This window comes from Ursus arctos, unplaced genomic scaffold (genome assembly GCF_023065955.2).
Source record: "Ursus arctos isolate Adak ecotype North America unplaced genomic scaffold, UrsArc2.0 scaffold_6, whole genome shotgun sequence".
NCBI classification, from domain to species: domain Eukaryota; kingdom Metazoa; phylum Chordata; class Mammalia; order Carnivora; family Ursidae; genus Ursus; species Ursus arctos.
Window position 1 is genome coordinate 23,346,381 of NW_026623078.1, and position 14,961 is coordinate 23,361,341.

A 14,961-nucleotide genomic window follows, 5' to 3' on the forward strand; every position below is an offset into this window, starting at 1 on the left:
TCCCATTAAAAAAATGGGCAGAGGACTTGTATATTTTTCCACAGAAGACATACAGACGGAAGAGGTACATGAACTGACGCTCACCGCCGTCAATCAAACCGAAAGCAGAGGATCACTGCACACGTGTTAGACTGACTCTTATCAGAAAGGAAACCGAACATGTGTTGGTGAAGATGTGGAGAATGTATATTAGAATCAGATTTGAAGGCTAAATAATTTTATCAGTCACGGATGTTAAAAAAATTTAAGTTACTAGAAATGGGTGTCATTTTCATCATTAACCAAACTAAACCATTCTCCTAAAACACACCCCAATATTTTGCACTCGTTTCGTGTAAAACAGAAACTGCCATATTATAGAATGCTTTTTGCACATCATTTTGTCACCCAAACATTTTGAGAACAGAGACCAGGGTTTTGTAATTTTCAATACCTTTATTACATCCAGTGCAGGGCTGTCTGCACGCAGCAGGAACCCAGATGCTGCTGACCACATGATTCAGCACAGACAACTTTTGATGTAATTGCTCAGTGTTAGACTGATGGCTAAAGAGGAAACACATTGGTACCAATTAGTTTGTTCCACAAACATTCATTGATGGCCATTTGTGCTAGCCCTGTGCTAAAGCACAAGAGACTAGAAGGCGGATGAGACCTGCTGGGTGCTCCCTGTCGGCTCACCTCCAAGTAGTGGTCATTCCACCTACAGACCATGGACCCTTGGGGGCCTTCCGAAAGACACGTGTCTGCAGATCCTTAGCAAGCAACGAATGGCCCAGATGAACTCTTGCACATTTATTTAAAAACATTAGTGAATGTGTATTTAGCTGTCTATCATTGTATTTTCTAAAGCAGAAGGTACTGATTGGGAGAGGATTTAATATTTACACATTAAAAAAGTTCACATGAAAACACTGTAAACCTCTGACGCAAAAGTTTGAGAGTTTTAAGAAAACAAAGCTTAAAGAGCCAGGAAAGCATTTTGGACAAAGAAACCATTATAGGAATCTTCAAAGAATTACTAGCACCTCTAACCTGTACCTCAGGTACAAATAGATTTCCCAGGTTTGCAAAGGACATAAAATATTTGCTGCTTTTATACAAAGAGGATCATTATAAACCATCACATTTACAGAATACAAATATTGACCACATACCAGATTTTTTTTCATTAAGCTAAGGCTTGTGCCAAAATTTTCTGTGGACTTTTACCCCCAGAGCAGAGGAGATGCCCCCCCACGACTGAAGTGTTGGGCCTAGAGCCCGAAAAGTCTGCCACATGCTCAACAATTCTTTGAAGTCTCCCCCGTTTTAAAAATTCATATGAATTTTAATTCTGTTCCATAACATTTACTTAAGTGCAATCTTCTAAATTATTCAACTGTTTCCTCAAGTTTTTTCTAGAAAATCAATGTTCAAGGAATATAGGTTATATTTCAGAAGCAGGGCTGTAGACAGGGACCTCCAAGTATATGTAACAAAACAAAATTTTCCAGTGGGTTTATTATATGTGTAGGCAGGAAATGGGAGCAACACTGAGGTGTCTCTCCCAAAAATGGAAATAAGATAATCCTTTGACTATCAAACAATAAGAAACACACAATGGATCAGAGCAGAAGCAATCACACGCCGGCGGAGGGGGCCCAGGCAGGCTCAACTGAGACCAAGCTGAAGGTCTGGCAGATCTACGGCATGTGCCGATCAGAGGCTGATGTGGAGAAGCAACTACCAGCAGCGACTCTCCAGCATCATCCAGGGGAAGAGCGCCCCCTGGTGCAGCGACTCTCCGGCATCATCCAGGGGAAGAGCGCCCCCTGGTGCAGCGACTCTCCGGCATCATCCAGGGGAAGAGCGCCCCCTGGTCCACGGACAGGAGCATCAGCAAGTTTATCCCCGCAGGGAGATGGCTGCATGAGGCAACTTGCTTCCCTGGCCCAGAATCCATGCTCACCAAGTAACCGCTGATCATAATCTGACTTCCCAAGAAGATTTGCCTAAAGGGAGAGAATGATTGATAATTATATTTCCATTGTAAATATAAAAAAATACATTTACAAAAAAATATCAGTTACTGTGAGCTTGGTTAATGTGAGTTTCCTATGAGGTCCACTTTCCATGTGCTGACATACTAGGTCTGTAAAGATCTTATCAGAGCCTGTAAAGATCTCATCAGACTCCAGATGCATCAGGTTTGCCCAGATGGTGCCACCTTAAGTGGCCACTGACCGTCCCCAGATACAGTCCACTCGACTACCATCAGGCTTCTGTACCTGCGCTGTCCAATATGGCAGCCACCAGGCACACGCGGATATTGAGCACTTGACATGGGGCTAGTCTGAACTGAGATGTGCTGTAAGTGTAAAATACACACCAGATTTCAAGGACTCTGTACCCCAAAAAGAATGTAAAACATCTCAACAATTGTTTTTTCTAAGATAATGACTACATATTGAAATGATACAATATTTGGGATATATTGGGATAAGTGTTAATAAAATAATTGCATGTGTTTCTTTTTCCTTTTTAAAATGTGGCTAGTCGAAAACAGATACTTCACTTACATGGCTCACATTATATTTCTATTGGACATCACTCTTCTACGCAAATAATGACAGTATGTTTGACTTTAAAGTTTGCACTATCTCCTTTCTAATGAATTGGACTTGGGAAGACTCAGGAGAGGCCCAGTGGTGCCTGTCTGACATTGATATCAATCAAGCAGAATGAAGTGGCCATTCCTTATTACTTTACTTTAAAACGGCCAATAGCACTAGTATTTTAGTCCTTACAACAGGCGCTGATGTCTTGTGCAATTCCCAACTGCGGGAACCATACGGCTGTGGAGTCGAGAGGCCTGGGCTCAAAGCTGCCTTCTACCTTGTATTAGTCAGAACTCTGAGCCAACTACCTAACTGGGGCCCCTCGCTCGCTCCCTCGTGAGGTGCAGATAACGGTACGTCACCCGAAAGGACTGTGCCTGCACCGAGCTCTGCCTACACCGATACCTGATGAGTGAATGCTAGAACCAAGAAGCTAAATCTTCGATTTCCTAGTAATTTAGCATTATGATTTCCAAAAGATGGAGTTGTAAGGTAAATATCAAAGATAAATATGTGAAAAGATAGGTTTTTATTCATCAAAAGTTAACAGCAACAGGCACATATTAAAATGAGTATGGCAAAGCCTTTTACAAATGGCTTCACACTCAAGCTTTCTCCCAAGAAAATGGCTGTTGCGACAAACTGTAAACATAATCGATAAACAGTCTTTTACAGTAACAAGGGAAATACAATTGAACTAAAAGAAAGCACCGGTTTCTCTTAAAACTAGATTACAGTTGTGCTTACTATACATAAAACAATTTAAAACAAATTACAAAAGTGGAATGTTTGAAGTTTTAAAATTAGTCCTTAGATTTTGTCCTAGAAAACATCTGTTCACATCAAAAGGCCCATCAAAGGGTGACGTTTCATCAAAGGGGGGGACAAGAAAACAATGCACTTTTTTCAAATCAAAACAAGAAGTTTGGTCACTTAGCTGTCTGCATAGTTTAAGGCAACTGGAGCAGCCTGTCACAGCTCACCACCTCCCTCCCCCAGTGTGGCTGCGCACTGTGGCACATTCTAAAATAATAAATAGAAGCTTACATTGCAAATCTTTCCCGCATGGATAAATATAACACATGCACAGTCACACATGCACAGACATGCACGCAAACATCCACACATTCACACACAACATACCTCTCACTCACTGCAGCGAAAGGGACTGTAGTACCCTTGCTCTGAAGGACACACTTCCCCATCCCACTTTATTTCAGATTGGCAAATACCCTGAGCTGATTATGGTGTTTTAAACATTCCACCTTTTCCTTGCATGTGCAGGTCAAGTGTACAGTAGTGAAAACAACATGCAATGTCTTCACTGCAGAATCATAATACAGCTAGGACACTGGTGTTCTTCCCCTCCCGCCCCAAATTAAAAACGAATCGTTAAAAAAAATTGCATTGCCAAACAGCACTGGAGTGAAAGCGTGGCGGTACTCTATGATAAATGCTCAGGTTCCAGTGCGCAAAATAAAACTCTAGCAAATGGGAGGCTTTGGTGGCATCCAGAGAAGAAAAAAGGCAAACCCGGGGAAAAGAGCTGCGGGTTCAGTCTGAGCTTTAAAATTCAGTGGTTCCTTCACAGTCATGCTCCAAGGCAACGTAGAACCAGGAGTTCAGAGCTGATCTGTAAACATCGAGTCTTGCAGGAGGCGGCGGAGGCCGGGCACTTCACATGTCCATCTTCTCCGAGAGAACTCAGTGGAAGGTACAGATACACGATGTTGCATCAGACTGGTTCAATTCCAAGAGATTTCTGCCGGAAGGTACGGTTCAAGTTTCGTGGTTCGAGGAACAAATGCTTCGAAAAACTCGTGGCACACCGCAAAACTTCCTCTGTTACTCCTTTCCGGTTCGCTCCTGCTGGGCTTTGCATATTCAAGGTTTCACACGAAAGCCAAATGCATATTGCTGGATGTTCGGGTCTTATAATTAAAAAGTGGGGTCACGTGATCCGAGAGGGGCCACCTTGGGAATAAATAACGCTGGCCTTGTTCCTTCGGAAACCTTGGCAGCCAAGAGAACGTCCTCTCGCCTCGAGACCCCGTTTCACATTTCTAAAAACCTGCAGGAGGCAGTCTGTCCCGCTGCTGCTGGGGGCTATGATAACCGATTTTCCTGAGGTAATAACTGTGAGTTCAACTCCTCGAACGCAGCGTCCGTGTCCTCACTGGTGGACTGTTCTCTCTGCAGCCCCTTCCAACTGGCTTTGTTCAGCCCCATATGTCCGAGCATGGTCTGGGAGAGCCTGGTATCGGAAAACCTGGCCCATTCTGTGAATAAAGGCTCCGCTAGGTAAGTCATGAAACCTTGAGAAAATAAGAGAAAAAGGGCATTAACATATATGCTGACACTTGATCTTCAAAACATCTACGCAGTGTGTATTCTCGTCAGTCCTAATCCAATATCACGTACGTTTTCAGTGTGTGTGCGCGTGTGCGCGTGTAAATTTACCCAACTTCTCTGAAGAACCTATTCAGGAACTCAGTGGGACTTTAGGTAAAGGTGAACTACAAACGCATCAAATCTGTTCTGGCGATTCCTCTCAGCTGCACAACCACATCCTATTAGAGCAAACACTCAGGGGCCCTCTCAACTCCGCGGAAAGCAGGACAGACTGTTCCAGTGAGCCAGCTGGAGGCCGAGAGGGGTCTTCCAGGCCTGCGGGGACGAGGCGGGAACTGAAGTGGCACGGGTGGTGGCCGCTCTGCTTTAGTCCCTCAGGGATGGCGATCTTCACACCTGGTCATGCTTACAACTGGCCACTTGATTTAAGTCAGAGTTTACAGAGCCAAACTCATGACAAAATTCAAGTTCTGTCACTGCTATGTAACGGTTTTTAAATTTTCTTCACCTCCAAAACTACTACTTCTCAGCAAAAGACCACACGGACCACAGACCACATAGGTTACATTTAGGCAACAAAACAATCTGGAATGAAAGCAATTAGCACCTACTACTTTTAATTAGAAAAGTGCCACAAATCGTGGTGTATGAACTAGTAGTTAATATTGGAAATAAGGCTGTCTTCCATTTCTTCCATTCCCTCCATACATATTAACCAAGAACTGACTATCGGCCAGGCACTGCTCTAGGGAGGCCAGGAAGGCAGCCGTGAATAGACAGACAGGGTGTGCCCTCAAGGAGTTGTGCTCTGGTGAAGAGAAAGAGGTAACAAACGGAGAAAAATGTCACCACTGCCGTCAAAGAAAGCAGCAGCTTTTTGGGAGCTGTCCTCACACCACAGCGTCAGGCTGAACCGTCACCCAAAGCCCTGCCTTTTCCAGGTGCCAGAGTGAAGTCGTGAGCAGCTGGTGTTTTATACCCAAGTGCAGAACCTTATTACCAGGGTTTTACATGAGTTTCATCTTATTTGATTCACCCATTATTCCAACTGGTTGAGAGCTTCTGAATCTTGCCTGCAACATCCAACAATCCAGAAGTATTAGTTCTGGCTCTAGGTTAACCTCATTCTTTTAGCTCTGAAGTACCTGGTAGCAATGAACGGACGGGGGTGCCGGAGGGCGGGGAGCTTTCATCACGGGCTTTTGAGAATCCACTTACTGTGCCAGCCCACGGGCCTCTCTCGCCTCCACAGACACTACAGGCACCATGTCAAATGCCTTACTTACCCAGGACATGATCTTTTCTTGTTTAACAAAACTATTATTCCTATCAAAGGAGGAAACTGGGTTAATTAAGCATGACTTCTCCTTACTGACCCTACGCCGGCTCTGAGTAATCACAGCATTTATTCTGTGGTCCCATGATTCACCCTAGAAACAGAATCCTTCCAAGCCCTATTTTACTTGGGATTTGATGTCAAAAAGTATTATGCCACGGAAGCACGTTACCTTCTGAATTTCTAGAAACTTTATCTTTCTGAAGTTTGGGTACACATTTCTTTACGTTCACTAATGCTCCAAGGCCCTACTCAACACCAACTACCGAAATCATGCATATCCCCCAACACCTTGCTGACCTGGCACATGTCCTCCCACTTTACACTCAAAACCCCACCGCCCACGCCTCTGCTCTCGCACAGCTGCAGTCACAGCACATCCGTGTTTCCCGTTACTGCTACGCTCGTGTAGCTAACGGTTCTCCAGTGCCCCCTGCCTCCAGGGGCAGCGCCTGGGAGCCAGGAGACACATGCATCTGGTGCTCCGGAGGCCTGGAAAAGGGCCGACTCTGCCTGCGGAGAGTGGAGGGTGGACGAGGTGGCTCTTCCAGAAAAACGAGTCAAGCAGGCAGGTGGGAAGGACGGCAAGGCAGAAAGAGTGAAGGGGTGTCACGGATTTGGGGAAGGGACCGAGTCCCAAGCTGCTGAGGGGATGTGAGGGGCAGCTGCTGGGGAGCAGCCTCAAGAGACAGCTCGAGGGAAGATTACCAGAGGCTCGTGCGGGAGGCTGAAGAATGAACCAAGAGCGGAGCTAAGAGACACGAGGAAGCAGTAGCGGAGCTGCTCTTCACACTGTCTTCCCACTTACTCAGTGGTCCCCTTTCTCACTTCAGAACGGCAACCCCCGAGTCATGCAAAAGAAGCTTCCACGTGGGCAAACCATGTATTCTTTCAGTGTCAGAACAGACACAAAGTTACTGCTGCCTACTTTGCAAAAATCATGGTTTTTAGGACCTAAGATCAAATTAGAGCAAATTATAAGAGCCAAAAGGGGTAAAACTGGCAAAATTTCAACTAAAAAATAGAAGCGAGCATAATTTTAATATTATATATTTCAAATGTATCTCTCTTCTTGACAAAATTAAAGTCAGTGGCATTTTTCTAACCAGCTATGTCTCAAGTACGCATAGTTACCGATCTGGATGTTGGCGATAGATTCAGTCTGACGGTCACAAAGTGGACTCACACCCAAATGATACTTCTTTTCTAGATCTCCTAAAATAAAAAAAAAAATAGAATTATTAATGTGGAACATACCTATTGCTTAAGTGTATAACTAGAATCTTCATCTTACCTATAAATTCCTTGGGAAAAACATGACACACTTAATCATCATGAGAGGCTAGCTTCTAAATTAGTTCTTTTTAAAATTTTTAAGTTATTCACAGATAGAAAAGGTTGCCAAGCTGATATCCTATTTTAAATGGAGAAGATGAAAAATTTCACTATGTGTTACCCCAAGACTGTAACCCTGTCAGCATTTTAATTTAAAACTTGAGATTTCTAAAAGGAAGGTGCATGAAATGAAGATCCATGGTTCCTGGCTTTAAGTCACTAAAAACTTCCCGCACGTTCATACGGCCATACCTTCCACATGGAACAAAGACGGAACAAGGTCAGGGGAATCTTTCTATAGAGCGAAACTTCCAGCCTGATCTATGTCTGTTTATAAATGCGTACATACATTCGCATCCGATCATTTCAAAAGCGAACTAATTTCCAAAACAGATGCTTAATTTGTACGTGATTTGTTGTATGTACACCTACTATGAATTGTCGCTAGAAATACCAAGCGCCTCCTGCTGGACTCCTGCAAATGTGTGGGTGAGTTGATCCACGTGATGCTAAGAAGGGAACTGAACAGACTACCAACCACTCAGAACTGCAACTCGCCTTGATGGAAGAATTCCTCTGTGACTTTCTCACTCCATTGCTTGCTTAATTCCCAGGTCCGACACGGGTTACAAATATCGGCACATTTCAAAGCCATCTAGCACGCAAAATATTAAAAGTCTTTTAAGAAAAAAGTAAAAATCAATTGTACTAAGCTTCAACATATTCTAATCATGGGAAAAACAACATCTTAATAAAGAAAAAGAAAATACTGCAACAGAAAATTCACTGTGTTCTGTACTAATTTCAAGACACTGTTAGGGCTATCAATGCTCTGCAGGAATGCTGAAGGACTGCTCACCAAATACACATGCTTACTAATACCCAAGAGCCATGCGAGAGGACTGGACTAAACATAAAGCTACAAATAAACGATCTGATGCTCTCTCATTTTTAAGATGCAAGAACTGATTGAAATGTTGTTTGTTGGTCAGCACCCTAATCTCGCCAAAAATTGTTTTCGTTAGAAATCTTGAGTATGAAAACTACAAAAGCAATGGTGCTTTCCTTTTTTATTTATTTATTTTTTACGATTTTACTTATTTATTTGAGAGAGAGCGAGCCCGCGCAAGCAGGGGGAGAAGCAGGCTTCCTGCTGAGCAAGGAGCCTGACGCGGAACTCGATTCCAGAACCCTGAGATCATGACCTGAGCTGAAGGCAGATGCTTAACCGACGGAGCCACCCAGGCGGTCCCATCAATGGTGCTTTCCTAAGGAGGAGATTAACCTTCTGGAAAGTGTTTCACTAACGGAAGGAGATTCCACAGCTTTCCCTCAAGATCTGACCACTTTGAAAGTGACCCCAGAAGATTTCTGTTTTATTCTAGTGGTTATGTGATTTATCCTAGAAAGAGAATCTTTCCCAGCCCCATTTTACCTGTAAAACCAAATGCCTATGCCTGGCGTCTTCTAGGCTTAAGTCACCTCTGTCCAAATGGGACCTAAACAATGACAGATACTCATTTTGGCGACTGATGTCTGTGGCTAGTATCAAAGCACCTATCTGAGTCTCCATTTGTTGCCTGGAATTAGAGAAATATAAAGAGAAAATACAAGACTTTCAATTAAATAGTTACTCTTGATTTTTCTTCTTAAACTTAATACTCTAACTGCCATTCAACTTTAGACCTATCAAAAAACTGAATTAAAGAATTCATTAAAAAAACCTACTAAAACAATCAAAACTAAAACCAAAGGGGCTTGTAGGAAAATAGCAATATGTGTACATTCCAAAAAGAGTGCTTTTATTTTTTCGGCCAAGGAAGAATTATTTGCCTTAAAAAAGTCTATATGAGATTGGTATGTTATTTTAGAAAATTCTTTGCTGGGATGTGCTGAGGGTAAACAACTCTGGTTTATTTTTTGGTGTCTGAGATCTGAAAGGCAGAAGGTTGGTTCGAACGGAGAAAGAACAGCCCATTCAACAACTAATTCCTGCAATTATTCTGACTGAGATGCTCGATTATACACTGATAAAATCCCACCAATCTGATAAAGTTTAGATAAAATTGTATTTTCAGGGTCAAATTCAAGAATCAAAATTATCTGAATGCATATCCAACTTTTCTGGAAAGGAAAAGGTAACGTGTTAATACAAATACATTACATCATTTTTAAAACTGTCTCAAGTCAAATAACAAGAGAAATAAACTTAAAAAAAATCCCTGCCTTTCTTCCCCTCAGTGGGCCACAGCAAACATGATCCACGTATAAAGATCAGTAAAGAGCTGTCAGCAGATTAAAAGGCTCAAGTATTGGATATTAAGTAAAACCCTAAATAAAGGAAACATGAAAGAATGCTATTACACAGCGCTCCTTATTTTCAGTTTTTATCAACCGAGTTAATTCTCAAACGTAAAACATGCCAAAAAAGGGAATAAAGCAAATATTTTAATCTGCCCTAATCAAGAAAAAGATAATTTATATATATATAAAAACTATGGTTTAAGCTATTTTTATATTTGTACTACGGCAAGAAACAATTTTACTTACCAGAAGTACTGTCATAACTCCAAATGGTATCCGTGAATAAAGATTTAAAAAAATAAAAAATAAAGGCCAGCTTTTTTCTCATGGTCATTACACAAAATACTTAAGTTTTTAAAATAAAGTTGTTTTAAAATATGAAAGGGAAAAAGGAAAGAACTATGATAGTAACTTCAATTTTAGTACCCAAACATATTTTTATGCCTCACCTTGTTTCCTAGAATTAGATGGTTTATACCCATTTACGTGGTTTTCTTAAGAGCACTGTCTCTCAGTGAGGCATTAGTAAAAGCTTTTGTTTGTGGATCAAAGATAAGAGATTTTGTTAACCACTAATATACTGGGCTCATTTGCACTGATGCTTTTTATTAGGTTTTCAAATGGCCTGCTTAACATTACATGGTCTTTTCTTTAAAAATTAGTATTTTCTGTTCTTTCCATCATTAATTTATCCTGTAGCTCCAGAAGCGACTCCAGGACTCTGCTACTGAACTACAAAGCATTCTTTTTACTTCTTATCAGTTTCCAAAAGCTCCTGAAATTTACTTGAATGAGTGTATTTATTATACAGAATAATTAATTTCTTTACACCTAGAATGTATGGTTTTATTCAAATGAGTATAAAATGGCAATATGTAATACTATTTACATAAATAAGTAGTAAACTGTGACTGAGTCACTGTGTATTTGGAGTGAATTTTATAATATTCAAATCTATGGAATGAGCCATAAAAATTCACTAAAAAAAATTAGTCTATACTGTAGAATAGGTTTAAATTACTAGAAATTTGATATAAATTTGTAAAATAACTTAGCTATTAAATTTAACAAAAACTGAAAACTGTGGAACACCTGAATAACTTTTAAAACGTTATAAAATTGTTCTGCCAGCTTAATTTCCATAGTTCGTAAGAAATTAGATGTGTCTTAATCCAACCTACCGGCTTTCTGATGGCATATGTGAGAATAAACCAGATTCTCTCAATAATCCCACTGCAGATCTCCAGTGGTGATTTTCCAGTACTGAGGTATTCTACGAAAAAGGGCATATCTGAGTTATTTAATGGTAAGTCTCTTCCTGAACATAAAAAATTATTTGTCGGTAATATTAATCTGGTTAAAATTCTAACCTTCATTGAAAGTGTCTGTTTACTACTTTGACTCCATTAAAACACTTTCCAGAATGCAAGAATATTAAATTGCATGGCAGAATTGTACTAACCTTGTATAAAGTTGCCAAGTAATGGTTGGTTTTAATGAGGAAAGGTTGATTAACACCTGGATGGTCCAGATCGTGGGTGGCAGCCGCAATTAAGCTCAGCAAGACATCCCAAGGGGTTACAGAACCGGCAAGCTGAAGCGTGACGGGAGAATTAATTACAGACGTGTTTGAAATCAACTCGGTACCATTAATGTAGTTTTGAATTAGCCCCAAATAGCAGTGTTGAGTCTCCTCCTCCTTCGTGGTTTTTAGACGGTTCATTTAGACCACCAAGCACCTGCCAGGTGACGCCTTCGTCATGACGCTGGGCACGGCCATAATAATGGTGTGTATCCTTGCCCACGTGGAGTTCATGGACCTCGTCCTTATACCGTTTCATTTTAAACAAGCTTACTTAAAATGACAGCTAAAACATAACACCATCGTTTTGCGAAACGGGTTTAAAACAAACACAGGTTTGTCTACTGTTGTTACTGTAGCAGACCTATGAGGTCTTCACATTTTTTTTATTGTTGTAAGAACAGTTACCCTGAGATCTACCCCATTACCAGATTTTTAAGTGTACAATACAGTACAAGACCTATGACTGAGGGTGCTTACTTATCAACAAATTGGTTACCAGACTTCAATTAAGAATCCAAAACGTAAGGTTATTTCTGTGGTCCTAATATTTAAGGAAGCTACTGAGTAATCATGGAGAAGTCTATGTCCAGTGTGTAATAAAGTCCTCTCCCAACGGATGGATACATTCAGAACAGTGTTCACAATGTATGCACCTCAGAAAGGGCAATCTTGTAAACTAGCAATTACGATGTTACTCTCAATATTCATTGCTAATCTTAGCTGATACAATAAAATAATCACAAGAAGTAAGTTTCTTACCTGGCTGAAATTGTCAGTGATAAAATAAATAACTGAAACTGTCAAATGGTAAGAAATGATCACGTGCATACATCACCTGCTTTTCATCAGTCACCTCTCATTTTTTGGCCAACTTCTACTCATCTTTTAAGGCCTGACTCCACTGACCAGATCCCCACCTTGCTCTCTGCCTCCAGCCCCTAAGCAAGCAAATGACTGATTTGCGTTCCTACAACACCTCGATGTCCTGCCATAGTGACACTCTGCAGGGCATACTTTTATCTTGGTTAACATTAGGGCAATGCTCTCTACACTCGTGGGACCCTGCGTCCTACAGTAAAATATTTTGACCATATACTATCAACACAGTTATACTTACTGATTATAATACTGGATTAATATATATTGCATATGATAAAACAGAGGTGAAAGTTGAAAATCTTTAAATTATGAGATAAAAAATAAATTTAGATAAAAATTCTAACATTTTTCTTCCTATACCAGAATGGACTTTTTTCCAACCCCTATGTCAAGTTCATCTCAGACTGAAAAAAAAAAAATCATCTGAAGGCTTGAATCCCCTGGAAAACTGTATGCTGTTTGAAGGCAGAAAATCTGCATTATTTTGTATTATCTATAATTGCTATGTGGAAAGGCTCAATGGATGGAGAGGATGGTGAAGAAAATGATTTCTTCTTTAGGATATGCAAAAGCATTTAAAAAATAAAGATGTTTAAAGCGCTGCTTACTAATCGAGATACAAAGGAGGCGTACTATGGGGGCAGCTCCCCTCCCCGACAGAGACGTGCGGGCATGGCTATGGGTGTCTTACGAACATGTAATTTATTAAGCGATATGCACAGGAATCATATTCTCATGAGAATGAAAACACAGGGGAAGCGGCAGAAGAACAGACACGCACTCTCCTGGGAGAATACAGTAATCCAGAACGAGACTTAATAAAAGAATTAATGTATCATTACACAGGACATCAAACAATCTCAGGAAGATTTAAGAGTTGACCATTAAAAAGAGAAACATGAGAAGGAGCAACTGAATTTTTTAAAGTCCTGCGAAGGGAAAGTAAGTTGTAAGTTGAAAATAAATTCACATGAAAAAAAATTTTTAAATAAAAAGCATTTCTGCTTGTAAAAAAATTTTCATCAGAAAGAAAACTTTATGAGCTTTATAACAAAGACAAAGAAATCAATGACATGAATACAATTTTTTTAAGTGCATTAAAACCAAAGGCAAATGTTATTTCCATTCCCGTGAGTCTATCTGGTAACACCGACAGCACCGAGTCATGTGAAGAAGAAACTGCAAATCATCTGACGTCCAAGAGCCAGACGTCACCTGCATCTGCAAAGCTATCATGGGCCCTTTCTCAATAGTGATGGTGAGGTTTCCTGTGCCCGGTAAAAAACCTCACCGTTTTTGTTGTTGCGTTTAAGTGCTAATAGGCTCAACTAAAACCATGATAATCTGCATAAGTTCAGCTATGAAAACATAAAGAGCAAGCCCTAAAGTTAGAGCTGATGCAAGTACAGAGAGAAGGAACTTTCCCTAACTTTCTAGTAATTTGGGGGGCTATAAAAAGAATATTTCTTTTTGCACTTAGAGTCCGGGAATTAGCTCTTACACAGGAATCGTACATAACTGAAGGCAGGTTTCTCACTAAATACTGTACCTAAGCCTTTCTATTTACGATTCCCTCTGCGCTGCATCTTTCTACGGCTGACTCACCCCTCAAGTTTCCCCTTTCGGTTTTGGTGTTTTCTGACCACTCCACCTGAAGCCGTAAATGCTTGCCATCCACTGGCACTCTCCAGCACATTCCTCTATTTCTGGTTCTCCAAAGCAGTAATTACTACAATACACGTCAACATTCTAAAGATATTTATTTGTCAGAGAGAGAGCAGAGAGAGCGCACAAGCAGGGGGAGCAGCAGGCTGCCGCTGAGCAAGGAGCCCGAGGCGGAACTTGATCCCAGGACGGTGGGATCATGACCTGAGCCGAAGGCAGACGCTTAATGACTGAGCCACCCAGGCGCCCCACATGTCAACATTTATTTGTTTAACGACTGCTTCTTCCACTGGGACCTTTCCTGTCCTGTTTACCACTGGATTCTTAGCACTGGAAAATGTACTCAATTAATGAACGAAAGCACGTGAAAGCATGATGCCACATGAAAGCCTGGGAAGTGAAAAAGATACAATCTTAAGGCTTTTTATTTTTAGAACTTTGAGTGATTCTGTTTTAAAATGTAAACTACAATAAAGGAGAAGGGAATTTTTGCATCTGAGGGCTCAGTGATTTTATCTCTTTCAGTGAAGCTTCAACTAAGTTCACCGAGTCTGTTAGTGATGAAAGTATTTAAAGGAAGAATTATCAGAGCTACACAGGCAAAAAAAAAAAAAAAAAAAAAAAAGTTTAAAAATTAGTATTGCCAGAGCTGGACAGGTAAGACTGTTCTTATTCATTTGTATCCACAAGGTCCCCATCCTGCATGTCCTCTGCCCCTCCGGCCCCACCACTGCCTGGCATCAACCCTAACTTCCGAGCCCCTGGATTCTGGCTGGGGGTGGCCAGTGGACGACGGGAGGGGAGAAGCCTTCACAGACATGCTCACTAGGTTTATTAACTTCCTGTGTCTCACAGAACAGGAAACTTAACCATCATCATTCCTGTGATTACTTACTGATTTCTCC

At 41.0% G+C, this 14,961-nt stretch overlaps 1 protein-coding gene across 8 annotated transcripts in view; it reads right to left on the minus strand.

Moving 5' to 3' along the window:
- Positions 1-1,478: 1,478 nt before the first annotated feature.
- PDE7A (phosphodiesterase 7A) overlaps positions 1,479-14,961 on the minus strand; it is a 258,747-nt gene continuing 245,264 nt past the window's right edge. For 6 of the 8 annotated variants that reach the window (XM_057307668.1, XM_057307666.1, XM_057307667.1 and 3 more), the window contains 6 exons: positions 11,390-11,521; positions 11,109-11,200; positions 9,059-9,203; positions 8,182-8,278; positions 7,423-7,503; positions 3,111-4,915 (listed from right to left, as the gene is read on the minus strand). In XM_057307668.1, coding sequence (XP_057163651.1) covers positions 4,707-4,915; positions 7,423-7,503; positions 8,182-8,278; positions 9,059-9,203; positions 11,109-11,200; positions 11,390-11,521 — 756 coding nt within the window. In that variant the 3' untranslated portion in view covers positions 3,111-4,706. Of the gene's footprint in view, positions 1,995-3,110; positions 4,916-7,422; positions 7,504-8,181; positions 8,279-9,058; positions 9,204-11,108; positions 11,201-11,389; positions 11,522-14,961 lie in introns of those variants that run through there. The other 2 variants (XR_007188030.2, XR_007188031.2) reach the window with 1 other exon arrangement.